The following is a 27,144-nucleotide window of genomic DNA, read 5'->3' on the forward strand; positions in this document are numbered from 1 at the left end:
GAGAGAGAACGATAACAATGGGGGGTCGTTTGTTGAAACGAGAACTTAAGGTACGCAGACGTGCGTACGTACCCGAGAAACGAACGCACAGCCTGGACTTTGCGCGGCGAGCACGAGTGCGTACGCTCACGTCCAATTACACTAATTACCCAATGCGACAGTTGTAGCGGATATTATGATCATCGGTGAATAACGATGAATTATCGTCGGTATCGTCGGCTACCACATTCTGCAGATACGGGGAACGAGGAGCAACCGCGGGCTCTTTTCGCGGCCGCGTTTCGTTTCTCCTTCCGATTATTTCTTTGGCCCTGCTTCAAGGGCTCGTCTTTAGTTTTGTACGAAGATAACCGATAAGCCGCTCGTAGGAGATACTAATATGAATGTGTTAATCGCGAATTGACCGGCCCCCTCCCGCGGAGGGGGAGTACTCCATATGACTACCATCATTACTGTACATTTTTGTGGTTTATTTAACAATAAAATATTAACGATAACGTTGAGAAGGGCGTGTGTTCGAGAGGCCGTTGCGAAATTTATGTACGTCGACCCAGTTCCAAAAGTTATCGGTGTACACTCTCTCTCTCTCTCTTTCCTTATTTCCACTTCACGGGCTTATCGAAGCGCAACAAGAAAATAGAGAAACCTGTAAAACGAGAATGCTACGTTACCGATAAAGTTTATGAGCTCTTTGCGCTGGCGAACCTCTTCCTCCAGTCGGGAGAAAGGTTCGAGAGAAGCAAATAAAAAATCCTTTGGTCGCGTTTCGATAGTCAAATCGCTGTAAATCGATTTGTCCTATCGCTGGACAAATCGCGCAATCGTCTCGACGATGCTCGATATCGATAGCGACGGTTCTCGCGCGCTGTTACGTTGGTTTCTATTTTCTTAGTTGATAAAACGCGGAAACTCGTCCATAATTTTTTTTGCAGGTTTCGAGCACTTGAACGGTTCTTTCGAAGATCCACCGTGGACGTCCCGGAGTCTTCTGCCCGCAGAAGTCGAGAGGTACTCTTCAGGGTGCCGTTGAGGATGACCCCCGATAAAACGCGGTCAACCCAGGAGGACCTTCCTTATCATGGCTCCGGATACCATCTCCTCGTCCCCTTCGCGAGGACCGATGCACTTGCTGCTGCAGAGATACTGCAACAACGGGAGGCGATATTTCCCGCAGAAGTCCACGAACTTGACGTGCTCCACCCGGTTGTCGAAGAACACCCCTGCGACAGGAATTTAGTTTAGTTAGGAATCGAGGGCTCTCTCTATCCGTCTTCTAATCGCGTCGCTAACGGCACCGAGGCGCGACTTATCGAACGTTACACATTTGCTCAGCGATTGCTAGTCATGGAAGCGAGATAAAGAGAGCGAGTGAATTTTTCAATTTCCTCTTGTCCGCATGACGCGACAGATACACGAGGAGGATGAATTTCAATCTCTGTTCGCGATAGCGACTTGTAAAAGGAAAATGCCGTAAGAGGCATTTAATGACATGTCCAAAACTCCAGGAAACTCGAGCAGCCGATGCGGACCTTTGCACTTGGGGTTGACGCATCGGTGAGCGCTGTTCAAGTAGTCGATGAGGTTCCTGGGGACGTTGGTCTTGTCGTAGTGGATCTCGTTGGTCTTGACCACCCTCGCCGCGAGTTCCAGCAGGGATGGCGGATTGTGAGTCATGTCCGAGACGAAGCGCACCACCAGGGGGTTATCGCGAAGAGAGAGCTGAATTTACAACAGGCGAAAAGATTGCAATTAACGTCACCATTAATTACAACCGAATTTCAGCGACCCAAGAGTTATTTGACTCCACGAGAAACGAACCTCGGTGAGGCACTTTAGCGTGATAATCTCCGTGGGCAGCGTTCTCAAGCAATTTTTGTGCAGCAGGAGGGACTTCAGGTTCTTCAGGTTCGCTATCGAGCTCGGCAGGCTTTCCAGCTTGTTATCGCAGAGCACCAGGGCTTGCAGCGCGGTCAGCAGTCCCACGGTCGAGGGCACCTCCGTCAGTCCGTTACCTCCCATGGACAGTACTTGAAGTCTGTAATGAAGTACGATTAGAAAATAAAAATTCACCCATAAACTGAAATGATCTAAATTTATTGAGTTATCACCCGTCCTGACTCCCTACCTCTGCAGCTTCCACACGTCCTTTGCGATCTCGGTGATGGCGTTGCCACCTAGGTACAGGTATTTCAGACTGGCCAGGTCCAGAACTTGTTCCGGGAACTCGGTCAGCCTGTTTCCGCTGAGGTTCAGTTCCCGCAGGTAAGGCAGGTTCTCCAGGCTCTTCGGCAAGGACTCGTTCCGCAGGTTGTTATTTTTCGCGATCAGGCACATCAGCGGACAATCGCCCAGGTCGTCGGGCAGCCTGGTCAGCCCGCAATTCGACAGGTCCAGGCTGTGCAGGCTGGAGAACCGATTTATACTCGGAGGAAGATGGTCCAAACGGTTCTGGTGAAGCAGAAGAGTCTCGACGTGCTCGGGGTTCTTCGCGCCGAGGAAGTACTCGTTCAGGACGGCTGGATACAGCATCAGATACGACAGGTCCAGGGTCTTCCCTCCACTCGTGTCGGAGTCGCTCGAGTCGGACGTGTAGTTCTCCATCGTGGGCTTTGAAGATGATTTTCCTGCGGACATCGTAGTCGGATAATTCATTCGCCGCAACCTCGAAAAGTGACCCCACGAGGCGCTCCACATTGCCGGGAGTCAAGATCTACTTAACCCCGACTATGACCGATCAACAAGCGCGATCTTATCCGGCGATAATTAAATCCTGAAGCCGAGGGTCAGCTTCCAGCGCGGGTCGCCGGTTCTGCATGTAGCGTTCCGGAGTTACGCGGATGTACCCCATGACGGCGATTCCTTTCCCGAGACCTATCTCTTTTTTCAGAAGTAAAAGAATAAATAAAACACCCCCGATAGATCATTAGATGTGTTTACCAGCATGCTCGCGGATGATACTACTCCGCAGTTGCAAAGCGCGAGGATGATTGGAATGAATGTGAAAAAATGATTACTAAGTTAAGGAGTTTGAAAACATGGCGGTTCGACAATGGAGGAGTTCAACGACCGTCGACGTACCTTGTAATCGCGATTTTGAAACGGAGATCGAGTGGTCCAATCGATCTCTCGAATCGGTCGAGTTCGGCCTCGGGCTGTCCGGAAATCTCGAGTTAACCAGCCGCCGGAAGCCGTGGGCGATCGCGAGTTCGAGGTCGAGATATCGATCACCGATCGAAGCTGCGCTTCATGGTGAGTTCTTCGCTACGTCCGACCGCGTCCGACGACGAACTGAGTCGCGATAGCGGTTTTATCGAAGAATTGTCTGTCTCGTAATCGAGTCTCCCGAGAGCCTGCTAAAGAGGGGCGACTAACCTAACCTGTGACTTCTAACATGCAGCTCGTTCGTGACCGTTCGCTAATAAAAATGAGAAACGGGTGCAGAAAGCATCAAATACACGGAGAAAATTATTGAGGATATTTTTTAACTTGCCAGGGATGTCCGAAAACGTTAAAAAAATTGAAATCCAGGTCGTAGCTTCCGGTAGATCAGGATCGATTGTGCGCGACTTTCGATTTTCACGGTATTTCCCACCGTCGTGGGTCGACCAATCACGGAAGAGCGCTGCTGTCGCCTCCTCCAATCAGGTGCGGTCCTGCTGCTCGTGGTACTATATAGCGCTGATCACTAATCTATGTAGGGAAGTATGTGCGACGCATCCTGTCCAATCCTGTCGGTGAGCATGGGCATTAAAAGCACGTGAAAATAAGGTTTTGGAGAGACAAAGTTCGTGCGACGTTAACTTGAACGAATCGGAAGACGTTCTTCCAAGAAAGGAGCCCTACAAGGAGAACGTATCCAAGCACGCGACGTCCTTGAGGTTAATCCGTGAGCAATCCGCGAGAAATCTTTTGGCTGCAGCTGACTTAACCTCTAAAACCGGTTTTCCGCCGACGAGAGGAACCGGTAAGTGAAGCCATGATAACAACGAGACTATTATTCCGGCACGTTTTGCGTGTTTCTGTACAAAAGAAACGAAATTTCAGTTATAAGTCTGAGTGGACTTTAAGAAAATGTCAAGAAGTACTCTTTTCAAACGTTAACGACGGTGGTGGTATTGCGCACAAAGAGAATTATTTCAATGATGAAAAGTGGAAGGAAATGCGTGAAAAGCTTTATAAGGCTGACAATTTCATCAATGACGATAACATCGACAGTTTGATTATCAGTGTTTGCAATAATCAAAAGAAGCCTGACGTAGCACTGTCATATGTTAAATTTCTAAGGAATAATAATCATAACATGAATTTAGCAACATTGAGAAATTACCTAAAAATATTGATAGCAGTGAGTGATACTATTACTGAAGAAGATAAACGTGAAATCGTAAGTACCTACGATGAAATTCTAAAGAAATCTACGGTTTTGGATGAACGGTCGTTGAGTACGTGCTTACAAGCACTCTGTTTGACCGAAAGGTGGCACGAAGCGGAAAAGCTGTTGAAAGATCTCCCCTCTGATACCTACCATGGACGAGAGTACTCATCATTGGCGTGCGCAGCTTTTTTAAATTCTGAGCCAGAAATTGGTTGGAAATATTTCAATGAGTGTTTAAAAGTTGGAAAAGTTAATTCTCGTGTTTATACCGCATACTTAACATATTGCACGGAAAACCTTAAAGACAAAGAACAACTTGGGAGAGAATTATTGAAAACAATTTCACACTGGGAAAAGTATGACATTGTTCCTCCACTTGTTACCGTGAAGCAATTTATTAAATGTTTTGAACAGTTGGACTGGTCTGCAACGTTTACATCAATAAATGCAAGGTAAGCAATTTTTTTACCATTTTATTGTTTGCATAGATTGTTATTGAATCAAATATACCTATATCTACTGATTCATTTTTTATTTTAACCTTCATGCAGTGGCAAGTGTGAACATTGTAAATACAAATTAAATTCACCACATTTGTCATTGAAGGAGTTCAAAAATCTATCGGAACAAATTATGAATAATATCATCTGTGGTGGAAATGTATTTCTTCGATCAAATGTTGGAGAACCGGATAAATTTAAAAAGTTTGTTGCAAGTTCCAAACCTTATGACATCGTAATAGATGGCCTGAATGTTGCTGGCAACATTAAACAACAATATAAAACTAATTTGAAGGCCCAGATGGTAACTATCTCTGAAATTATTTTTTGATTCCCATTATTTCTGCATTTTATTCATATAGTTTTCTTATTGGTTTTAAATACATTTTGTTATACCTGTATAATTATTTGTAATAAATTTCTTCAGGTAATGGAGGCTGTAAGGTTTTTTAAAAATCAAGGGAAAACCGTCTTAGTACTTGGTCGTAGACACATGTCACGTTGGTCAAAGCAACACATGGATTATATAAGAAAGAATGCATACTTGTTCTTAGCCGATGACTTGTAAGTTAGGAAAATATTTCCATATGTTTTCATCCCAAATTAATGACTATTTAACAACTATTTCGATCTTTGTAATCGAATCTATTTTGGTTTTAGTTCACACGACGATGCGTATCTATTGTATGCTACGATCGTTAATGGTCCGAACACATACTTCTTATCCAACGATCTGATGCGACAGTACAAGGCTCTACTGAGTGACGACGTAAGGAACCTATTTAAAAATTGGCAATTATTGCACCAGTACAAGGTGAATTCATTGACTCGACCAGGTTATGTAAATATAATGAATCCTGGAAAATACTTGAAGAAAGTCTACCAAAGCGACGACTGCTATCACATTCCATTTAGACTCGACGACAAGTACCTCGTACAGGACGACTACGAGATCGAAGAAAACGCTTGGTTATGTGTACGGACAAGAGGAGCGATGAAATCACAATTGCGGGTGGCAGACAATAAAATGCCTTAGTTATGTACAACTATTTATTTACGTCGAATGTTTAATGTATTCAATCGTTAGCTCATTTAACACAATCTATTCACGAGAATCAGATTTCCGACTTTATTTTGGAATCAATATGCTCCTCTCCGTGAAAAGCTATCAAAAGTCACTTTCGATCACTTCTGCTTTTAATCGAGGGTAATCGAGACTGACAGCAAACTTATTCTTCGTGCTCACAGATGGTGCAAGGAGTGGTGCGCGCGCACAGGTGGTCCAGAGGTTCGCGCCACGCCCGCCAGATGACACCGGCGCCGTCGCGCGACGCTCCGCTCGGCAGTCTCTCTCTCTGGTGCAACAGGTGACGACGCGTCGCGACATTTTTCTGCGATTTCCGCCGTCGTACCGCGTGCCGGTGTTTCCTGCGTGCGCGACGCGAGTGTTCCTCAAGAGTGCCGCAAAGTGCATCGAGTGCTCGTCCCCGAGGTGCAGCGAGTCGGCCGGTTCACGTCGATTCGTCCGGCTGTCACCGGGAGACTCCAAGGAGGCCGAGGTCCGCCGATCGGTGAGTTTCTCTTTGAATTCGTCACGTATGTGCGCGCGACGGTCGCACGTGATAGTCGCGCTGGGGTCGCGCGTCCTTTTCAACCGGTCGAGTCTTACCTGCTCGTTGGTGCCAAATTGAACCTCGATTCCAACGTTATCACCTGTCGCTCCGATTCGCACTTTGCCACCGGCGAATCGGCCGCACGCCGCGCCGCGCTTCGGCCGTTACGCGAAACGCGGAAAATCTCTCGATCGACATATTCGAAAAAAGGAGACCCGACCCCGGAATGATGATTTTTCGACGATTTATTGCGTAGAATAAGTGAAGAATAAAATATTGCGTACCTATCCTATTATCCTACCCTAGTAGTTCTAATAATTCCGACCACGCGGAGCTAGGCTCTTGGGGTAGTATACCCATCGCGATAAAGTAATAAAATCTGGGCACCGAGTATCTGCGAAAATGAAGTCGTTTAGCGCAGACTCGATCGCCAGCCGCCATCCGGATCCGTCGTCGGTGATCTCCGATGAATCATTACCTCCGGCCGTTGTAATGCCGTTTTCTCGAGAAATACCGGTTTACTCCTTTCGCAATCGGCCCCCGCGGTCCCCTTTTCGGTAGGCGAGGAGAGAAAAAAGAGAGAAGCGGTTCAAGATCACCCGCGCGGAATCCGGCCGATCGATCGGCCGCGTATTCGGCCCCGCGTCTCGCTTCCGCGAAGACGTGACTCATCTCGATCGGCATCTTCGGCCGAGGATCTCGTTCTCCCCCTTCCTGCCGGAAGTCCCGATTTATTACTCGAGGACTTCCCTAACTCGGTTAAGCTCGAACCCCGAAGCTAGCGATTCAACCAGTCGTGGGAACCATAATAAACCTTTGTTCCTTTCTCAATGTTTGCCGCTGTCGTCGGCCAGGAATTTTTCTTCTCGAAGGAGGAAGAGATTTCGAGAGCGCGTCTTTGGACGAGTCGAGCTCGTTAGAGATTTTTCGAGGGGAATCGGATCGATCTAACGTCGATCGCGCAATCGCGGGTCGCGGCCTCGCGCGTCTCGTTTCGCAAAGTGAACGGCCGGGGCTCGGGTAAAAACCCGTTCCGCCGCGGAAACGCGTGGGCGGCCGCGGCGGAAAAATCGGTACCTACGCTCGCGGCGCGGCCGCGTATTTGGCTCTCGGGTATCTCGGCACCTGGGCGGCCCTGCCTACGGGCCGCGCGGAACGGCCGCAGTGCGGGGCGCGGGCGGCGATCCGGGGAATCGATCGCGAAGGGAGACACCGTAATCTGCCGTGGGTGTCAGACGATGAGTCCGGATGGGACGTACGAGGTTTTCCCGAGGCCTCCTGAATTTTCCGAATTTTTTTCATCGGGAACGTATCGTTGAAAGATTTCTATTTCGTTACGCGCACCTCGGGGAAGGGCTTCGCTGGCCGTGGACCGCGATCTCGTTTACGAGAGAGGATCCGGAATCCTCTCCCGGGAGTTGATCGCTTATCTGGGCGATATAGAGCGGCGTCGAGGTTTAACGAGTCGTGCCGTCGGATCCCTGCCCGTTTAACGAGCTCGCGGTGCCGCGTTTACGGCGGACAATTCCCGAAGTTGCGGAAGCGATCCCGCGCGGGTGCGTGACTCCGCGGAATGCCCATTGACGAGGGAAGGCCGGGCGCGTCGAGGTCGCGGCCGATTTCGTTCTTTTCCCGTCCTCTCTTTCTCCGCTCGCGGAGAGGCTCGCTCTCCGCGGATCGGCCGCCCCGAGAGGTCCGGACTCGCTCGACGGACCGATCGATCGAGAGGGACTTCTCTATTCAACTTCTCCGTCCGTTCTTCGACTCGTCCAAAAGAGTAACGACTGGTTCCCCGTCCGCTATCCGCGGAAACGCGAGACAAGAGTGATTGCGCGCGACTCGAGCACCGTTTGCCTCTCCTTGAGTGGATTTCTCATTTTTTTTTCACCCGCTTTTTTCCCTTCCTCGCAATTTTCGCATTCTTTGCTCCGTGCATTTTATCATCGACTTCTTTGTCCGCGTTTCCGACAAACGCGCCGATAAGGCGAGCGCGCGGAATCGCGAGGAGAGGACCCTCTCTCTCGAGGGTCTCCGTGAAAGGGAGAGATTCCCCTTTTATCCGCGTTTCCGTCTTTTTCCATCGGTCCTTTTTTCTCCGGGCGGGGCTCTTGTCGTTCCTCTTCCCCCTCTCGAGCGTCCTCGTCCCCTCTTTTTGTTTTTTTTTCCCTCGCGAGAATTTTCAAGCTCGCCAGTACCCCATGGGGCAATTAACTGGAAGTGATCGGGGAACAGAGGGAGAAGGGGAAGAACTTTGCCCAGTGAGAGAAGTACGGGGGGTATCCGCGAAGTTTCTTTGGGATTGTTTTTCCTTTTACCTTTTTTCGCTCCTCCCATTTTTTTCCCCCCTACTTTTATTCAAAGTACCGCTCAAGCTTCTTCGGGCCGAGTCTCGCTTCTCTCCTTGTCGCCTCGTCTCCGAGATTTCGCGGAGGCAATTACGCGAAACTTGCGTCAATCCGGATTTAGGCTGCGATTATTTATTTATCTATATTTAGGTTTGTCAGACATTTCCCCCTTTGGCTCGAGAAATTTTTTTTTATCTCAGGGTAGTACCAATATCCGGAATCTCTGCGGCGATAAATTTCGGTGGCTTTTAACTTCTTTTTTTTTTTCTCTCCGTTTTATTTTTCGGAAAGGGCAAGTCGCGGGTTTCTCGGTTTACACGGGTACCGGGGGCGTGGAAAAAGTCGTTCCGATAATTAATCGATTACGTTGCGGTTTAAAGACCCCCACGAGGGAGAAGCATTCGTATCAATTGCTGCGGCTTTATCGAGGCGCAGCATTCGTAAATTCGCTCCTTCGTTTCCAGGACCAGGGGAGGGGGGGTTCTCCCGGTTTCAGGGGAGAAAAAGTCCCTAGGAAAATGGCCGGGCATCATAAAGCGATAAACTGGCGTAATAAAAGTAAGTGGCCGGTCGGGCTGTAACTTGGAGGCGCCGCTGCAAGGGCGATCACCCCAGCCCCCGAAATTTCACCTCGGACATTTTTAATGCACTCTCGTTCAGTCTCATCGATCCCATTCATCGATCGAGGTAATTATCGGAACGACGATTTCGGGGGAGAAAATATTAGCGTTTCTTGAAAAATCTCGGGCTCGTCGCTTCGGAACGCACTTGCGCGTCGCTGCATCGATCGCGTCCACTGTCCAAGGCAATCGGAGCGGGGATTCGCGGAGGATGCACTCGACTCTAGAAATACGCGCCGGGTGACTCATCGAAGAGGGAAATACCCGAGGAGGGCGAGGCACTGCACCCGGGGGGCGATTCGGGCCCATCCGGAGGGAAATCGCGGCCTCGTCGTCGGGCCTGGTCGAACCATTCGAGGTGGAGGCAACGGGCTCCATAAGGGTCGTCTGCGGTGGTCCACGCACCCAAAATCGATCCGGAGGGACCCGGACGGGGCATGGACCTCGGCTGAGGTCTCTTCGTCGTAATTCCTCGCGAACGAAGCACGTTAACCAATTGCGCGAGACGTTAATAGGAAACGTGTAAAAAAAAGAAATATACGATGCATCGCTAGGAACGGGTTAATTAATTAGGGGACGTCGTTCGCGGATATTTTGTTATTTACCCGGGACGCGTAATTAACGAGGCGCACTTGTTTCGCGAGGACTCACCCGGGGCGTCGGGAATTTCGACGACGTCCTCGGGGGTGCACTATAACGCCCTCTTAATTTTACGGCCGCCCGTAATCGCCTCGCGGGGCGGAATTATTATCGCCGGGCGCGAAACTCGCCGCGATCGTCGTTGGCCGGAACTTTGCGAATTACCGGCTGCCCCGGGTGTCTTTATGGCAGTTAGGTTTATTAGCTGTCGTTTCGCAGGGGACTCCGGGACCGAATACGCGAGCCCGCGTCCGTGTACGTAAATTTGTCCGCGTACGGTAAATTCACTTTATCGTTTATTTAGGTGCATCTGTTGTGCGATAAATTAAAATTTAATCGTATCGAATTCATTTATATCGAGCGAAGTAGGCGAAATTCCGTGTTTACGGGAAGAGAGCAGCCGTTCATCCGGAGGGGGTGAAGAGTCAAGGGATGCGAGTTCCAAAGCTTTTGGTATATAGGACCGTGCAGGAAACGAGAAGTTTGTTCGATAGGCGCGTCTCGCCGTACAATTTACGCGCCGCTCCGCCGGGTGCCCAGGTAATCTATACTGCACCGCGTGCACGTCGCGTGCACGCGCACAAGTGCGCTCGTCCCCGCCGGAAAGCCGGGGGCTCTACGTACGGCAGTTGATCGAGCAAACTCCCCGAATTTACCGGACCGTAATTACCGTATCCCGGAATTCTATGGAAATACGCCGTTTGATAATGTCCGAGCGATAACGCGGATTTATCCCGTAAAAATTTGCCCCGATGGTCCCCTTTGGATTCATTGTTTGCGGTTTTTTCGGAGTCGACGGTGTTTTTGGAAAAAAAGGGGAAAGGAATAAATAGGTAGACGCTTCCGGCCCTCCCAGAGGCTCGGGCTGCGCAATAACGAGGGGACGTATCGCCTTGTTGCCCCGCGGCCACGGAATGGCCGTGCGGAATTCGAACAATGTTAATTTCCTCACGGAATTCCGCAGTCCGCACATAACCGAGGATCCGCGAGGGTCCCAAGCGGGCGTTGAGGTTACGCCAAACGTCGGGTCGAAAATTCTCCCGGAGGCGAGCTTTTCCGCCTCTTTTCCAAGCTTTAGCTTGGATCGAATCGAATACGGTGAAATAGAATTTCCCCTGTACGTAGATTTTTTTTTATGAATTTATTTGCGAAATATTTAGGCCCGCGGTTGATTTTGATAGACATCTCTTAGTGATTCGAGTCGAGTTCCGTGCTCGCGCGTTTGCATTCGGCGTACGAGCGAGAGATCCGCTCCGGTTTGGCCGCTGCGGACTAGGCGGTGCACCCCGCCGGGAACCCTTATAGAGGCGGATAACTCGATCGAGTTATCGTAACGTAATTACGTGTCACTTCGGGCGAGCCTCTCGAACTAAATAGTACACCGCCGCACAGGGGTAACGTCGCGATAACGCGATTTCGAACTCATCGCGCGACGAAGAAGGACGGGGCCAGGTCGAGCGAGAAGCCAAGAAGGGAACCCTGAAGGAGCATCCGATACTCCAGCCGGAAACGAAAAGAGGAATAATCTCCAGGAAATAATTCAAATCCGACCGCGTTTCTCAAAATTACCTGGTCTCGTGAGTATCCCTTCTTCCCCGGAATTATCAACATTTTTTTTTTATTACTTTCCCGTAGTAAAAAAAATCCAGAAATTACAATAAAACCCAAGGGAAAGATAGGACCGATAAATAATATAGCACGTTTTGTTAGCGTTGCCTTTGCGATAATTTCCGCTTACCCCCTCCTTCCTTACCTGCAACTAAGTGCTTTCGACGTGCACGCACTTTGCGATATTAGAGCCTTCGACTTAATTTTCCGCACCCATCTCTACCCTGGGAGTAATGCAATCGGTCATCTCCGTTCTTTGGTGAACGTTAAAATGCATAGATAAAGAAATATGTGTACGTACACGTGGAAGATCTGTTTTTTTTTCTTCTTCTTTCCCGGGGCTTTATCGCGGTTACGTGCTTGTCATTTTTCTCGGTAACCGGGTAGTCATTGTTCATCCGCGGAAAAATGCTCTCTCTTTCACCTCTTATCGTCGGGTCCGCGCTTTCTTTGCGAGTTCTCCTCTCTCCCTTTCTCCCTCGCGGTTCGCACTCGCGTTAGCGTTTACGCGAACGCGGCTCAAAGCTCGCGCTATAAGGGGAGCCGGCTCGTTCGAGGAACCCACGACGACGTTTAATAATGCATACCGCGTTAAAAGTCGCTTGTTTATTCATAACCCTCGCGAACCTCGCCGGCCCTCGGAAGCTTCCCCCGTTGTCGGCGGGCTTAAGCTTTCCCGGCCGCGCCTTAAGGTGACGTCGAATCCATCGGAGGATTTCCTGGGATTTTGCCATTACGCTTAATCTCGTGTCGAAGAGGTCGGCGAATTTTTCCCAACCTTTGAGCGATCTTCGTAGCGTTTCTCGAAGGGCAAGGAAAATCACCGGAGGGGGGGATTCGTCTAAACGTTACTTCATATCATCCAATGTCGTTTAATATTAATTTCTTTTTAAAGGAGAGACAAATTTTTGAAAGGAACCTCGCCGTGAATTTATTCTATCTTAGTGATTAATTTGAAATACAAGCTTGGTTTAACGCGTTCCATGCACTTGCCTCGATTTTCGAGCGGAAGGTAGGGGAAAGGGGGTCTCCAGAAAAATTCTGCCGTCGTTTTTCATTCATCATCCATGGGTCCCTCGTCGAACTTCAATTCGTGGGCCGTCTTCTTCATGTGCATGAGAAACTCGAATCCTGTCATACACTTCCCCGTGTCCTTGGGACCTGGAATCATGAAATCATGGTTACCTTCGGATTTAGTAGTAACGATATCACGAATCATAACGTAACGCTGCGAATTTTTAGCCCTTTTAATTCTTGCCTGGGATTATTTTCACTACTTGTTCCGTTTTCTCTTTTTTTCTTTGTTTAGCTTTTTACGCTCGCTTACCCTCGTCTATGAATTCCTTCACTTTGTTCAAGAACTCTTCTCTCTTCTCCGGGAACTTCTCTATTATCTGTTCGGCATGTTCCATGATCTTCTCCTTGTTCAATTCGCCATTTTCTATCTGCAACACATCGTATAGTTTAAGTGCCCCATTTTCTACCCTAACCATGTCTTGCAACTTTTCCCGTCGAATTGTCAAATGTCAAGTATGTCTGGTGGCAACACGCGAGGTCGATCAAGGGGATGCAAGGGTGGAAGGGTGCATCGGCGATGCACCTTGCATTACGTGTCGGCATTGCAAGGGAGAATTAGTACATGCGTCCAGACATGTTTGACTTTCGCTCGACTTGTCATTAGACCCATTGTTGCCTGGCTTAGGCATGCTCGAAATCGATCGATCGAATGATTCTACATACGTTCGACGGACTCGAAGCCGATTGGGAAAAATGCGGCTTTGCGGTTTAGGGTTCTTCCCAAACGGTTTAATTCATTTTTAATTCTCTCGGTTATTAAAAAATGTAACGCTCACCAAGCCCTGCTTCTCCAATATGCACTCCGAGAAGCAGGCGACCTTCTCTTGGTCCACCTGTTCCTCCTTCATCTTCTTGAAATCCTCTGGAAACAGAAGTGCCCATGTTTAACGTATGCTCGAAAAGTTCATGTTTAATTCCGATATAATTCATATCCCTCTCTATAACCGGGACGTCCCGAAAAATTACCTTTCGCTATGCCCATTTCCTGGCTGCAGGTTTCAATGGCCTCCTTTATGGCCTTCTTCATCTCCTCGTTGCACGCCACCACCTGGAACCATTTTTTTTTTTTATATTTATAAAACGTATAGCACTTCTCACCGATTATTTTTTAATTTTTTTTGGGGGGAGCGACATGATACGCAATTGTCTTTGAATATGGTCTTACCGCGACCGCGAGGAAGGCGCATGCTAGGACGAGGAAGTACTTCATCTCGAGAGGCGAATTCTTCTTCTTCGAGGTGGAGACGACGGGAATTATTTTTTAACACTGGCTGTCCGTCACGGCTCGTGTCGTATTTATATCCTGTCGCATTCTCACGCCGACAGCTCGACTCATCCAGTCCCGGCACGACAGGAAGCGAGCCTCCCGGATAATCGGTCGCAGATCGATATCTGTTGGTTTACGTAAGTCAGTTCGACGGTGATTAGGGAAAAATCGCACCTGAAGCGAGGCCCCGAGATACGCGATCGACACGTCGGGATCTGGATCGCGAGTCGTCGTTTTACGGAGGTCAACCCTGCCGAGATTGACCAGGGTCAAGATCGGGATCGAGCGCCGCACCTTCCCTTAAAGATACCCTGAATCGCAGGGGGTGCGATAAGATAATCTGATAATACCATTTCCCTTCCGGCGCGTCTCTTATGCAACTCGAGATCTCAATAAGATTTTTATGATTTCTCTAAAACATCGTAAATGTCCCAAATGGCGCTCCTCGTTATTTCTTATCACCGTAGTAATTATCTTGCCATTCTAATTGTTATATTTTTTTTCCCCTCCGATCATTTGCGAGATTTGCGTGCACGCGGTACTCGGATAGGAAAATTAAGAATTTATGAATTGTCGGATTTTTTTTTTAAGATTTCTGTTTCTTTTTTTTTTTCAATAAAAATGACGAGATGTAACGAGGAGATAGGATCTCTTCCTCAACGAAGGACGGGGATTAAGGAGAAGGGGAACCACGGCGCAATTGCTCTTCGCGGAATCCCATTATTTCGACGACGCGGACGTGACACTCCCGAAGGACGATCGGAAACGATTTTTCGGTCTTCTGGGCGAGGGGAGAGGAAAATCGCGAGGGACGCGTCTCGAGTCGCCCCGTTTGATCCCTGGGGCCCTGAACCCTGAAGGGGTCGATTTCAGTTACATAAACGCCGGGCAGTGGTTTATTCTTCCTGGGGTACTATTTGCACGTCTTGAGCGCAGTTGTGCAACGACTCGAGGACGATTCGTTGATTCGCCTTGATTACTTCAATGACTCGGCCGCGATCGCTCGCTTCGCTCTAGGAGTCGAAAGAGACCGCACTTTCCGCCTCGTAAAATATTCCCCCGATTTTTAACGATCTTTCATGATTTTTAATATCTGTGATAAGAGCCGATCAAGCGCTTAACGGAATTTATCCCGAAGTACTACGAAAAAAAATTATTATAAGGCAGGCGAGGTGGCATTCCGCGGATCCTCGAATGTGCAATTTGTTTAGAACTCTCCGCGGGATCTTATGCGTCGCTAGCCAAGGAATATGAGGGTCATTTCCGCGGCGTAATTGCCGCGACACGTAATCGCTTATCAAGATTCGGAAAAGACGAGCGATCATTTTTCGAAACGATGCCGATCGCGATTATGTAAAGGGGCATCCTTATATACACCGGGAACGAGATCGTGGGCTTTATTTAATGTACAGCGGGTAGAGAGGATGTTTTCAACGCGGGATTTTTTCCGCGGTTTTTTTTTTAATTAGGAAAAGGTACATGAATATACGCGGAAGAAGGCTCTCCATTTCGGGTTGGTTTCCATGCGCACCGTTGCATGGCGAACGGGGCTCGGTAAAAGTGCGAAAGTGTCGGGGGAGCTGCACCTCGTCGTACCCGGCATACCTGGCCATTCGATTCGTCCTAATTGCTCCGAGGAGTGCCACTCGACGACGCTTTCTTCCTCCCCAGAGGAAGTCGTTTTCCTCGCGAGCGCCCCGGGTCAACCGAACGCGACCATTGCGTCGAACGCACCGAATCGATCATTTCTAATTATCGGTGCATCGTCCGATCGATCAATTTTTTCAAGGATTAAAAAAAATCGGGGATTTCAAGGGTTTTCAAGAATTTAAAGAAATTCTGCCGGGCGAGTTTTTTTTTCTTTTTTTTTTTTATTCAGTTTGGAGGAAAGGAGGCTCCTTCGAGGATGCACCTGTAGAGGGGCTGGCAATCGATTCGGGCTCGGGAGCTTTATTGCCTCGAATCCCATCGGGCTTCCGGGATAGACGTGGAGTTCCCACAGGACCCCGGGAAGCTCTCCTGCACCTGTTCTACGTCCTATCGGAAGTTCACGACCGCGACGGGGTTCCTGCTTCTGGGGGAGATCCCCTACTGGGATGCGTTTGCGAAGGTGTTATGCAAAGCACGTGACACTGCGTCCTCCTCCTCGCCGAGTTTGTCGGCAGGATAAGCTCCGAATCCGCTAGGTGTCCTTTCGCTCATTTTCCGTGATCCTCGAAAAGCCTACCTGCTCTCCAGAAAATTCCCGGAAAATTCCTAGAGCTCGTCATCTTAAGGGATCGGGCACAACTGCGGGTTAAAGGGAAAAAATGAGAAACAAATGTCCGATCGCTGATTACGACGGTTCTGTTATCCGAGGTGTCCTGATTTTACCTCCTTGATGGTCGAGAAGCAACATTGCGCGGTCTGCCAGGCTGCCTCGCAGATATCCTCGCTGGATGCTAAAATGAATCGGTCGAAATGTAGGGAAATTTAAGGGCGTTAAAATCGATATCGCGCATATCTGCATCTAGTCGTCGATGATCCCAGGAGTTACCTTTCGCGAAGCAGTCGTTGACCATTGCGGTCAGCGGTTTGATCTCGTCATCGACGGCCAGTAGGGCGACTTGCCGATGCACCTCCTCTGGGTCCAATTTGTTGTGCTTTATCTGTAGGCGAGAACGTAGAATTCGTCGTTGTCGGTGATCGGGAGAATTAATTTATGAAAAGAAAAACCCTCGGGGTGAAATTCGCGTTTCCGTATTTCTCAGGAGTTGAGTTCGCACTCACCGCCTTCATTTTTTCCAAGGCGCACTTGTAGTAGCACTGGAAGGTATGACCCTGCGAGAAGTCACCATTTTCCACCGCTCGTACTGCCGCTGATTTAAAGGAACGTTTTAATTCCGGAATTTGCCCAGAATTTCCTTTTTATTATTTTTCTTTCCTTTATTTAATCCTTACCTTCCGTCGTTCCCACTTTCCTGATGCAGCTTTTACGGAAGGGCACCGCCGTGGTTCGGAGTTGCGCCACGGTTAATCTCTTTTGAAAGAGGATCGATTAGATCGAATAATCGATCTGTGGGTTATTTATGATTGAACTGGAACGACTTCGATTCGATACTCACGCTTTCGGCGATCTCGGGGCTGACCAGGAACACTGACATAAGCACCAGCGAGGGCATGAACGCGTTTTGAGATCTCATCCTGCTCTTCTGGGTACGCACTTCTTAGTTTAAATTTTATTTTTAATTTGTTCCTCCGGTATAATATATTCTCCCATCCACCTGGCACTCGGCGATTCGTTCCGCGACAATGTTCTTCCCGAAATGATCGTTCCTCTTATAGACGATCCCCCGATTAATGAGTAACGTGTACCGCGACTTCCTAATTGCAGGGCAATCAGTCCTGAATTATCGGATCGGTCGCAATTGGCGAACGAAAAACTGGCAATTTTCCTTTTTCCTTCGTAAATATACGATCCGTGGGATTATATAACTGTGGACATTGAAAATCCGAGCTCTAGATAAACGCCGGTTTGTATGAAACGTCAGTTCGAGGCGAATTTTATTTTCGATTTTTCACACTTAGAAATTTTTTTTGGAATGCCCCCAGTATTCAATTAGCCCCGGAGATATGATTGGGTGATTTTAGACATTGTAGATTCGTTTGGGAAGGGATTCTCCTTTTTTTACATTTTTTTTGCCTGTTCTCGTCGGTTGGAGGTAAAGGTCGCGAATTAGTCCACCTCCGGGAGGCGTGTCGGGACGTCTTCGGGTTCCGGTGTCTTCCTACGTACTCTCATCAATGGCGCGCCTTAATTGTCGGCAATGTCATCGCTACATTACGCAAGATCGCTCGCACGCCGCGTGACGCTCCGCGGAAAAGGAAATCGAGGCTTCTTTAAGGAAACGGAAAGGACAAATAGCACGTCTAGGCTGGGAGCTCGACAAATGGCGACCTAACGTCTTCCATGTTTATTCTTTCTTCTGCCTCCTCGTTTTTTACTTTCGCCTCCGTTCGCTCTTACTCTTGCCCCGAGAGGTACAGGAGCTTAGAAGCTCTCGGTTACTCGAAGTACTATTTCTTTTGCTCCCCCACGAAATCACCCCTTTGCTCGCCTTCTCCGTAATTCCCCGCGTATCTTGCCCTCTGAACTCCGAAACGCAAATTGTCTCGGTGCTTGTTTCTAATCGCACGTAAGCCTCGCACTTCGTCCTCGAGCTGGAGCAAAGGGCCTCTTCGGGGTCTTCTTCAGGGGAAGAAAAAGTTGGCCGGGTCGATGTCCCAGGTGCACTTCAGGAACCGGAATGCCGTCACGCAGGCGTCTTCGGCCTCGGCTGGGAAAAGAAAAGAGATTTTGGAAAATTCTGACCACCCGATAAAGATTGAAATCCGGAGAATGTTCCATCGAGGATTTAAATCGGATTTCAATCCTTCCAGGTGATACCGCAGAATTAATTGGGTACTCATCCTTCGAGGACGAGGAGGGAACGAAATCTTCCCGACTCTATTTTAATGAGATATTATCATTTCGTCGAGTTATTAATTTTGCACTCACGGGTCCCCGCACAGGTGTGGATCACTTGCTTCATCGCGTCTTGTCGTTCGACTGGCATCATTATCTCGACCTGCTTGACCAGCATGTCGGCGTCTACTTTGTTGCCTCGCATCTTTATGGGGATAAAAAAATATCGCGTTTAATTAACTCTGAATTTTTATTCACCTCTTCGATTCGTACTCACCGTACGGAGTAAATTCATGACGCATTTTATGTAGCACTGCAGATTCCTGTCCTCAGGAAATTCGCCCTTAGACATGCCGTCCAGGAGGGCTGTTCGGGGAGTCTCGTTACTCGAAAATGTCCACCTCGTGATATTAAAAAGAAATGGAATTTAATATTTTATTATCTCACCGGTGTCCACGCTGATTTTCCCCTGGCAGGTCCTCCGGAACCCCTTGGCAGCCGTTTGCATTTGCTCGGTGGTCATCGCCTGTAAGGTTCACTTGCAAATTGCAATTCTTTACGTTTAATGCTTTCCTCGATGCCACTTACGCCGTTCGTTTGGTCAATGGCGAGGAGAAGCAGGAACAAGGTCGATAGCAGCAGGGGAGTCTTCGACATCCTCTTCGGGGTGCGCTTTTCGGAAGGATCGTTCATGGTCCCTTTTCGGACTCCTTCGGTGGCAGGCAAAAATCGATTCATCGAGTTTCGTTACTTCTAGGCCGCGATACTGATTCCTCGCAGGCCGGTCCTGTCTTATATACTCTCGTTAGTCTCCCAATTAGCCAACTTCGAGCACTACACTTTGTGGCAGGTGATTCCAGCCATCGCCTGGAAATTCATGCTCTTCGGGTATAACGTGACAATCCCCGACTTGCGCAACCACGGATAATCGGAAATGACCGGTCACTCGTCGAATTACGCTCCCGATTACTGTGATCGGGCAGCGATCTCGGCCGAAAGATGCGATTAAAGGCTGGCCCGAGATCGCTGAATTACTCCCACGGGACATTGATTGATCCCGATGAGACGATACAATGGAGCCCCGCTATCGTTAAAAAAGGAGCACCGGGAAATAATACGGACTCCTTAATGTCTTCCGGCCGCTCTGATATTATTGCTTCGTAATAAAATAAGGGAACCGCGACAAATTTATACGTGGCAATAACGGGAACCACGGGGATGAATTAAAGGGCGGAGGGTGGTTTTATGTCTCCTGAAATTGCGACCTTTCGACGTCGAGATTGGAACGAGGAGCTTTTTCACCCACTTCGGGCAATTTCATTTTTATTTCCGTTTGTATGAAATTCTCGCATTTTCATTATTTTTTCTTTCTTTGTTGTATCGGGGAGTTTGGTCTTGTCTCGTTTTTGAAATATGAATATTATTGCGTATTTTCTTTTTATCGATTAATATCCCGAGTCGAGGTATTTCGTTCGACCTCTAGGAACGGCAACGTCGAATCTCCTGGCTTGACGAAGACGAGACAATCGCGCCGGAAACGGATGATAAGAGTTCCCGTCTCCTGTTCCCTTATCCTGCCTCGGCGTTTCCTGGATGGGCACTTTTCCTGTAGACGGGAGAGATGGACCTTTCGAAGCAAACCGGAGAATAATTCCCATGGTTTAAAACCTCTCCCAGGGCGATCGGGGCCGTGATTTTGTTACCGGAAAAATCAATAAATAAATAGGAATGGATAATAGAAGCAAGGCGAGTCGATGGAACTTCCGCTCCGGGACGGAGGAAACGCGACGGGGGAAACCAGTCAGGAGGTTCCGGACTGGTTTCGAATTATTAATAAACGTTTCGGGCGCCTCTCCGCGCCGGCACGCTCGGCGTGCACACGCTCTCGCGTGGCACCACGTGCATGCGTGCACGCGTGTCGTCCCTAATGACCTGTATATTTTGCCAGGGTGATTCACCATCGGTCCCCGAACTTCCCGACTTTTGGCCAGGCAAAAGCTTTCGAGAAGCTGGACCAACGCGAACCTTTGACCGATTGCCAACGAGTGCGAACTAATTCCACGTTGACTGTAGAAAAGGCGGATCTATTTCGGAAAGAATTTTTTGCGCCGTTTTGAAAGATAGAAAAAAATTCCTTACTTATAGTCGTGCATTTTATTAGTCTTTTCGTTAATTAGCGGAACGTTGATTTTATGAAAAGGAGTGGTTCCCTTATCTTAAGGAATTAACGTGGCTCTTTATCTCGGTAAGTGACGGATCGTTTGAAATTTTTTCAACGATTTAATCAGTCCCTTCGATACGGTCAGAGACGAGATTCGTCATTTCTCGAGCCAATCGCTACCTCGGGTTTATCAATGAAGGCCCCAGCGGGTGCGTACGCGCTCTTTGATTGGTTCGGCGGCTCGTCGGTCGCGTTAATTGTGCGTAACACCGTACGCGTTGCTCTAGTATCTCCCCGGAGCTCGGCGAGTTCGGATTACTCATCGCTTTGTCGCGTATCTCGTGCGCGTTTAGCTGGGTGTTTGGGTCGCGAATGTTTTGAATATCTCTGTCGGCTCTCGTATTAAAAAAAACAAGTAAACAGTCGCGGTTATCGATTCTTCTAGTCTCGGGATACGGCGACGCCGCGACGAGTTTGTCGGAAAACTCGAAGTGCGCTCTTTGTGCGTTCCCGCGCCGAGTACTTGATGCAATGTCCCTCCGGATCGCGCAATGCGCCGAAACGCGCGACTCGTCGAAACTTTCTCCCCTTTGGGAAGTCCGGAAAGAGTTTCGCAAAGCCGGGAAAAAGGGGGGCCGGAAATGAAGTGGAGTCGCCGTTTCCTTTGAGCGGCCCTCGGCGAGGCGGCACCGCAAAAAGGGAGGAGGAAAGGCGGAAAAAATATCGCGAGCGCGATTTCTTTCGATCCTTCTTCATTTTTTCGTCTTCTTTTTTCTCGGAAAGTAAATACTCCTAGGGGGTCGTGCCCACGCAGCTCTCGCCCCGGTAATTTCCTTGTCAACCGGGGAATTGCGTCCTCCCTTTTTTTCTCTCGCCGACCGAGTTATGGAGCCCATTTACCATTTTCGCGAGGCGACGGGTTCATTCGGCTTGCCGGGACGAAAACTTTTGTATTCCTCCGTGCGTATCCATCAGTCGAGTCAAACGAGCTCGACGGAACGTGGGCGACACTTTTTTTCCCTTTTTCTCCCTCGCTGGAAATGTATTCCCTTCGCTCTGTCCATCATTTTCCATATACTCTTACTACTCCACCAAATGATTTCCTTGCAGCAACTCAATTAATTTCCCTCCCCGATATTTCTCGTCGACATTTTTCTTTCGCAAATTTGTGTAACATTTCCGTCAACCTGCACCTCCTCTGCAGAGGATTCCCATGAAAGGGAGGCAGCCCTTCCGAGTATGTCCGCCATTGGATTTTAAGGCGACGTTTCACTTCCGCGGATTATCGAAGCGACCAGAGGAGGGAGAGAGACGGAAGGGGGAGCCAAGAAAAAGAGGACAGGGTCTCGGGAAAAAAAGCATGCTGCTTTCGTCTCTCTCGTCCGCGCATTCGTGCGAGTGGCTCTCCCGGGGATTTCTCGTCGGTGGGCGAACTCTCTCTCCAAAGTGTATTTCCTCCTTTTCCTCCTTCTTCCCCTCTCTTCCACCCACTTCCCGAGACGAATAGTCTCATCGTGGAAATTGACATTGTGAATTCCTTTTCCCTCCGACCAACTTGTAGCCCTGTAGTTGAAATCGCCCAATATGGCCGTCTATGGGCGTACTTCCCTCTTTCGGGAAAGTGGCGAGTGGCCCTCTGCAGCTTATTTTCCCTTTCATGGCCACTTCTCGGCCTTTCCCGGACGCCGGGAAATATCAAGGTATGTTCAGAGGAAAAATGAAATTAGCGAATTTTTGGAATTTATTCTTTTCCCTTTGGCTCCACGGGTAACTTGGAAATTTTCCTTGCGATGCCGATGAAAAATTCCAAGGTATCCTCGGGGTGCCACTCGGGGCGTCGTAACCATTCGTTTGCGACTTGTAAATCCGAAATCGGGGGTCGTTTAACGAGGATTCCAAGGACCCTCTCAAGTTGGGTCGTTATTGGCCCGGCACTCCTCTCCCTTTGTGCCCCCGAAATCCCCGGGCAAATTTACGGTTTCCGCGTGAAATTCATACCCAGTGTACACGCGTAAAGAAATATATGTACGCGGATGTATACGTATACACGCATATATCTCGCGTCTATTTATGCACGCGTAGCGCGTGATGTCGCATTAATTCCCGGGGATGCTAATTTCTCCCGGGGGAGGGACGACCTCCGTCGAATCGTTCCTGCGGTTACGATGGAATCAAGGGAGTCATGCGCTGGTCAAAAATATGATTTATGCGCATTGCCTGGCCTACGTATACGTGAAGTCATGTATGCAAAGCCGTGCCTACACGCCCCTCCACGTTCTTACCCCTTCACCGTCGAGTCTCTCTTTTATTGCCTTCGTTACGCCCGGCTTTCATCTTCCGTTCTCGCTTCCGCTGCGCCGCGGCTACTCGGGAAGCATGGAAATTGAAATTCAACTAAAATCCAAGAATTCGCTCACCTGGACTTTTATTTATTTTTCCTTTGGGCCGGGAAAACTAATTTATTCCTATTTTCTTTTTAAATAATTCCCGGACAATTTCTCCCTCCGGGAAATTAATACCGTGGGTGCAGGGGCGTGCATACTCGCGCTTATCTCCCGGATGCGTCCTTTTATTCCGTCATATTGCATTATATTGCATTATATTGCATTCGTTATCGGGATCCCGCCCTTTGGATGTATTTTCGGCGGCGCGGCCGCTTTGACTCCCAAATTTGGACGCGTCGACGTGGAAGGCACGTCCGGGGGTTGCGGTATGACTAACCCTGGTTCCACCCTCGAAGCCCTCGAGGACCACCCTCGGCTTTCTCTCTCTAAACCTACAAATTCACTTTTCCACGCAAGAAACTCCATTGCGCGGGAATACGTGTCTCAATTTCGCCGCGGTCCACGGGGGGTCGGGGGTGGCCACCCTCTGGAGGTTGTTAGGCGGTAACGGGCTTAACCGTACTTCCGATTAAAGTTCACCCCACCGCACGATCCGGCCTCGGAATTCAACCCCTTCGAGCGGTATACTTGGATTGCGGGAGGGTCGCTCGATTTTCTTCCTGAGATACTTGGGATAATTTTTTCGATTTTTTTGGTGACCGACAAGTCGTCGTTGAGAACTTTAGAATTTTTTTTTGGGAGTAGCGGACAGGTCAGGGGGACGTCACCCAGGCGGGAGACACCTTGTTAAGGGAGAATGCGAGATTTTCCACTTCCGGGGACGGGGGGTATCCTGGACTACCCTTAACGAGAGTTCCGGTGGGGGTTTGTTCGGGGGCCGGAGAGGAAAGAAAGAAGCACGGGTCATTATTCCCGTAACCGTGCGCTTAATACCCCGACTCGCGGATTCCGCCCCCGGGACCGAAGGGCCTCCAGTAAATTCAATCCACCCCCGCGTACAGGGGCGGTCACGAGAAATACGTCCCCTGCACGGGAGCTAAGGGATGGTAACCCCGATACGCCGCGGGCCGGTTCTCGCGCGATTCATCATCTGCGTTCCCTGCGAATTTCGGAGCCGCGCACCGAGGAAATAGGGGTGGAGTCGAGGGGTGCCTCGATAGTGGATTTTCTCGAGCTGATAAAAGCATCGCGAGGACGCCTGCGATTTCCATCCTACGTGAGATTCAGGGGGCGAGGTAGACCGAAAAGTTCAAGACTCACCCCCTTGGAATTCGGAAAACCTCGAGCAACCCCGGGTCATGTTAAATCGTTACGTCCTCCTCGTCTCCCCGTTCTTCGCCCCCCAAAAACCGGAGGCCACTTGTTCCGAACACGTCGGAGCATTTAATATTTAATAAGGTCCTCGAGCCTCTCGGGGAGAATTTCCCAGCGGAAGTTCGCCTAAACGGCCATTGTCGCGGGGGCTGCTTTTCCACCCCTTCCCGCGGGGTCGGCGGTTCCGTCCCCCTGTCTTCTTCTTTTTCTGTTTTTTTTTTCTCTTTTTCTTTCCCAGCCCACCGAGAGTCACTTTCCCGTTTCCCGCGGATTGCCCGTGTTCTTCCTGCGCCCATTATTATCCCGCGGCCATTGTTCCCCGGGAACGCGACTTCCTGTTCGCCATTAGAGCGCGCGTGTGCCTTCTCTCGGCTTCGCTCCTCTCCGCCAGTCGCGGGAAGGACGCGGCCTCGAAACCTCTTCCCTTGGTCTTAACCTACGAGTTTTCATTTACTAAAAACCAGTACGCTGCCGGTAAACCCGAATTACTCCGTCCCCTCGATCCCCGCGCGGTTGGTACGGAAAAATCGAGAGTGATCTTAAATAAATTCTTCACGAGTGATTCTAAATATATTTTCGTTGGTTTAAAAAAGTGCGCAGGGACTTCAAGATTCGTAAAAATGGTAATCGCTCGAAAGTAATTCCGGCTCTTTGAAGTTAAAGCGAAGGTTTCCCAGGGCTTCCTGGCCCGCTACGTTTTGGCGCGCGATTATCGGGGAAATTGCTGGGAAAATTATCGGGGAAACGATCGAAGGAGAGGGGACGATTCGGTAATCGAGTAATTGGGTAAGACCTCGTCGCTTTGAGGCACCCCGGGTTATCAGGGGGATGGCACTTTGCCGCTATCACGGGGCATTTTCTTTACAGGTGACGCCGATGGCCGGCGACGTGTCGTCCGTGAGGTGAACCGAGAGACGAGGAGTCGATTATGAGAGGATGACGTCCCTGATTCACCGGGACTTCGGGTCCCCCAGGAAGAGGGAATCGATCGGTAGCAACGCCTCGAGTTACTTGCTGGTAAGTCGCCTCGATGCTTTTTGCGGCCTCGGGTTCGCCATTAACGGCGCAAAATTGGTTTACGTGGATCGCCGCGAAATTCCCCTCGATGGCTGATAAGGGATGCGCCATAAATAGGGACATTGAATATTAAACGTCAAAATTCGCGACCAACAATTTTTCTCCCGGCAAAGGGTAACGCGTGATTTTTTTAATTAATCTCGAGGTGGGGAATTAATTTTTCTCCGGTGCACGGGAATAAAAAAATGCACCCGAATAAAGACGAGATTTATCATCCCCTGTACATGTCGCATCCTTGGGACTCGTTAAGAGGGAGAGAAGGCTCGGAGGAACTCGGGGTGTAGGAGATCTGAGGGATGTAAAGGAGATGTAAAAGACAGAGCGGGCTCCCGTCTTCCTACCCCTCGTGGTATTCGAAAACTTTCCACCCCCCGGTGCTGCACTTTATTATTATCACCGCCCCCGTGGCTTTGATTATCGGAGCGTGCGCGAATCGCCCGGACTCGGTGCAGTTTCGTGCTCCCTCCACTCGTCGCGGTCCTTGCCAATTTATCCCGCTTTTCACCGGGCAATGCAAATTGCTTTATTCCTTCCGCCTCGGCAAAAAAACTCGGTTTTTGTTCGCGCTCGCTCGAGGTGCACGTTAACCCACACGAGGGAATTACTTTTGCCAAGGAGCACTCGCAGCCGCGGTTCGTATACATTGCTCCCATTTATTGGATTTTGGGTCGCACCGGGTGCAGCCCTCGTTCCTCCCAAGAAACGAGGTTCTAAATGCTAGAAAAAATTTTTTGAAGGCAAAGGTTAAGACCTGCGAACGCTCCCGGCATTTATGGGAACGCGAGATTTAACGGGGAGCCTGGAATAAATATGAACTCCGGGATAGGAACTCGCGGGAGGTGCAGTCTTCATTACCCTCGGGAAACAGGAGGCGAAACATCCTCTCCGAGTCGGGATTAATGTACCGTGCTGGGCTAACTCTCATTTCCGGGGTTGTCGGGGCGCCTGGCGTTTTCGAAAACGTGATTCATGGCCGTACGTATAATGCCGGAGAGTTTCGCGAGGCCCCGTCGTCCTGGAGAACGGTCTGCCCCTTGTCCCTTGGAGAACTTCCGGTGCCCCCCGCTGCGAAACTTCCCTGACGATCGATTTCCGACCCTTTGGCCTCGCCAACCCTTTGGTCCCTGCCCGGGCTCTCGAATTTCGTAAATTAAACGCCCAGGGAGCTTTTTTAACTTACTTCGGCGCGACCGCTTTCGCTAATTCGTCACGACCTTAAGGGCCGGTCGCGGTAAATTCTCTCGTCACTTTCCAATCGACCTAAAACGTCGGTAAATTATTCTCCCGTGCTCGCGGAAGGTTAGCACGGTGCTAAAAGTCCTCCCGGCAGATGTACGACGCCTCTGGGTGGAGTTAAGGTTAAGTTGCCGCGCGATTTTCGGCTTTCCTCCGGATAGCGGCGGTGCGGCTTTAAAGGCGGCCCTTTATCTTAAAGAGAACGTGCCGGCGATATCATTGGCCGGATGAGCCGAGAAGGCGAAACTTCTAAAATCATCCCTTGAGACGATAAATTAAGGTTACACATTTTATTTAAATCGGAAGCGGGGGGAGGGGTCGTTAGACGCGATTCCTTGTTCCGAGGGGTTGCATCCGCTTCCGTGATTGCGTTTATGCAATCCGGAAAAGCAGAGATCTCCTCTCTACCGCGAGATAACTCTCGCGGAGAGGCGAGAGAGGATGCTCCTGTCGGATGCTGCCTACCCGGCAGCTTCCTCCGAGTTTGCTGGAAGAAGCATCTGTCTGGCGGAATCGGAAATGA

The 27,144-nt window shown here is 49.5% G+C and overlaps 7 protein-coding genes across 13 annotated transcripts in view; 3 read left to right on the forward strand and 4 right to left on the reverse strand.

The window, feature by feature from the left end:
• LOC105696404 (glycogen synthase kinase-3 beta) overlaps positions 1-1,053 on the forward strand; it is a 26,864-nt gene extending 25,811 nt beyond the window's left edge. The window contains exon 8 of the transcript XR_001103718.2: positions 933-1,053. The gene's annotated coding sequence lies outside the window, so the exon portion shown is untranslated. The remainder of the gene's footprint in view (positions 1-932) is intronic.
• On the reverse strand, positions 450-3,282 carry LOC105696406 (leucine-rich repeat-containing protein 58). Its single transcript, XM_012418836.2, has 5 exons — positions 3,079-3,282; positions 2,126-2,624; positions 1,819-2,035; positions 1,530-1,719; positions 450-1,220 (listed from the first exon to the last, which is right to left on the reverse strand). Exons 2-5 carry the CDS (start codon positions 2,599-2,601, stop codon positions 1,054-1,056), a joined length of 1,050 nt encoding a protein of 349 aa, XP_012274259.1. The 5' UTR covers positions 2,602-2,624; positions 3,079-3,282; the 3' UTR covers positions 450-1,053.
• Positions 3,283-3,400: 118 nt separating this feature from the next.
• LOC105696405 (mitochondrial ribonuclease P catalytic subunit) lies at positions 3,401-5,987 on the forward strand. 3 transcript variants are annotated; one of them, XM_023434478.1, is made up of 5 exons: positions 3,401-3,964; positions 4,045-4,827; positions 4,927-5,179; positions 5,303-5,439; positions 5,536-5,987. In XM_023434478.1, the coding sequence occupies exons 2-5, from the start codon at positions 4,160-4,162 to the stop codon at positions 5,909-5,911; spliced, it is 1,434 nt and encodes a 477-aa protein (XP_023290246.1). In that variant the 5' UTR covers positions 3,401-3,964; positions 4,045-4,159; the 3' UTR covers positions 5,912-5,987. The 3 variants fall into 3 exon arrangements, with proteins under 3 accessions (XP_023290246.1, XP_012274258.1, XP_023290245.1); XM_012418835.1 differs by having other exon boundaries at positions 3,401-4,827; positions 5,536-5,644; positions 5,712-5,832; XM_023434477.1 differs by having other exon boundaries at positions 3,401-4,827.
• A 251-nt stretch (positions 5,988-6,238) lies between these two features.
• Positions 6,239-27,144, forward strand: part of LOC105696402 (protein sprint) — a 70,724-nt gene continuing 49,818 nt past the window's right edge. For 2 of the 5 annotated variants that reach the window (XM_023434474.1, XM_023434475.1), the window contains exons 1-2: positions 6,240-6,446; positions 25,176-25,325. In XM_023434474.1, the coding sequence (XP_023290242.1) occupies positions 25,245-25,325 (81 nt within the window). In that variant the 5' untranslated portion in view covers positions 6,240-6,446; positions 25,176-25,244. Of the gene's footprint in view, positions 6,447-21,006; positions 21,065-22,091; positions 22,350-24,901; positions 25,095-25,175; positions 25,326-27,144 lie in introns of those variants that run through there. The other 3 variants (XM_023434472.1, XM_023434471.1, XM_023434470.1) reach the window with 3 other exon arrangements.
• On the reverse strand, positions 12,553-14,065 carry LOC105696409 (general odorant-binding protein 56h). Its single transcript, XM_012418839.1, has 5 exons — positions 13,943-14,065; positions 13,744-13,825; positions 13,554-13,639; positions 13,028-13,145; positions 12,553-12,861 (listed from the first exon to the last, which is right to left on the reverse strand). The coding sequence occupies exons 1-5, from the start codon at positions 13,985-13,987 to the stop codon at positions 12,755-12,757; spliced, it is 438 nt and encodes a 145-aa protein (XP_012274262.1). The 5' UTR covers positions 13,988-14,065; the 3' UTR covers positions 12,553-12,754.
• LOC105696408 (general odorant-binding protein 83a) lies at positions 15,906-17,342 on the reverse strand. The gene is made up of 6 exons (XM_012418838.2): positions 17,149-17,342; positions 16,985-17,063; positions 16,814-16,902; positions 16,581-16,692; positions 16,418-16,485; positions 15,906-16,333 (listed from the first exon to the last, which is right to left on the reverse strand). The coding sequence occupies exons 1-6, from the start codon at positions 17,224-17,226 to the stop codon at positions 16,316-16,318; spliced, it is 444 nt and encodes a 147-aa protein (XP_012274261.1). The 5' UTR covers positions 17,227-17,342; the 3' UTR covers positions 15,906-16,315.
• On the reverse strand, positions 17,955-19,253 carry LOC105696407 (general odorant-binding protein 72). Its single transcript, XM_012418837.2, has 5 exons — positions 19,077-19,253; positions 18,936-19,014; positions 18,766-18,854; positions 18,582-18,693; positions 17,955-18,360 (listed from the first exon to the last, which is right to left on the reverse strand). Exons 1-5 carry the CDS (start codon positions 19,224-19,226, stop codon positions 18,275-18,277), a joined length of 516 nt encoding a protein of 171 aa, XP_012274260.1. The 5' UTR covers positions 19,227-19,253; the 3' UTR covers positions 17,955-18,274.

The sequence above is a fragment of the Orussus abietinus genome, unplaced genomic scaffold (genome assembly GCF_000612105.2).
Source record: "Orussus abietinus isolate OABI.00-Male unplaced genomic scaffold, Oabi_2.0 scaffold15, whole genome shotgun sequence".
In the NCBI taxonomy this organism is placed as follows: domain Eukaryota; kingdom Metazoa; phylum Arthropoda; class Insecta; order Hymenoptera; family Orussidae; genus Orussus; species Orussus abietinus.

Bases quoted from the DNA above. Each gene is read 5' to 3' on its own strand.
- LOC105696406 (XM_012418836.2), bottom strand. From the start codon at position 2,601: ATGGAGAACTACACGTCCGACTCGAGCGACTCCGACACGAGTGGAGGG. The intron at 2,036-2,125 runs GTAGGGAGTCAG...ACTTCATTACAG, and splicing joins GACGTGTGGAAGCTGCAGAG to ACTTCAAGTACTGTCCATGG. The intron at 1,720-1,818 runs GTTCGTTTCTCG...TTGTAAATTCAG, and splicing joins CGCTAAAGTGCCTCACCGAG to CTCTCTCTTCGCGATAACCC.
- LOC105696405 (XM_023434477.1), top strand. From the start codon at position 3,977: ATGATAACAACGAGACTATTATTCCGGCACGTTTTGCGTGTTTCTGTA. The intron at 4,828-4,926 runs GTAAGCAATTTT...ACCTTCATGCAG, and splicing joins TTTACATCAATAAATGCAAG to TGGCAAGTGTGAACATTGTA. The intron at 5,180-5,302 runs GTAACTATCTCT...AAATTTCTTCAG, and splicing joins CTAATTTGAAGGCCCAGATG to GTAATGGAGGCTGTAAGGTT.
- LOC105696409 (XM_012418839.1), bottom strand. From the start codon at position 13,987: ATGAAGTACTTCCTCGTCCTAGCATGCGCCTTCCTCGCGGTCGCG. The intron at 13,640-13,743 runs GTAATTTTTCGG...TTCTGTTTCCAG, and splicing joins GGAAATGGGCATAGCGAAAG to AGGATTTCAAGAAGATGAAG. The intron at 12,862-13,027 runs GTAAGCGAGCGT...TCATGATTCCAG, and splicing joins GAAGGAATTCATAGACGAGG to GTCCCAAGGACACGGGGAAG.
- LOC105696408 (XM_012418838.2), bottom strand. From the start codon at position 17,226: ATGAGATCTCAAAACGCGTTCATGCCCTCGCTGGTGCTTATGTCAGTG. The intron at 16,693-16,813 runs GTGAGTGCGAAC...TCTCGCCTACAG, and splicing joins CCTTGGAAAAAATGAAGGCG to ATAAAGCACAACAAATTGGA. The intron at 16,486-16,580 runs GTAACTCCTGGG...GATTCATTTTAG, and splicing joins CAACGACTGCTTCGCGAAAG to CATCCAGCGAGGATATCTGC.
- LOC105696407 (XM_012418837.2), bottom strand. From the start codon at position 19,226: ATGAATCGATTTTTGCCTGCCACCGAAGGAGTCCGAAAAGGGACCATG. The intron at 18,855-18,935 runs GTGAGATAATAA...CTCCCCGAACAG, and splicing joins GAAAATCAGCGTGGACACCG to CCCTCCTGGACGGCATGTCT. The intron at 18,694-18,765 runs GTGAGTACGAAT...ATCCCCATAAAG, and splicing joins TCATGAATTTACTCCGTACG to ATGCGAGGCAACAAAGTAGA.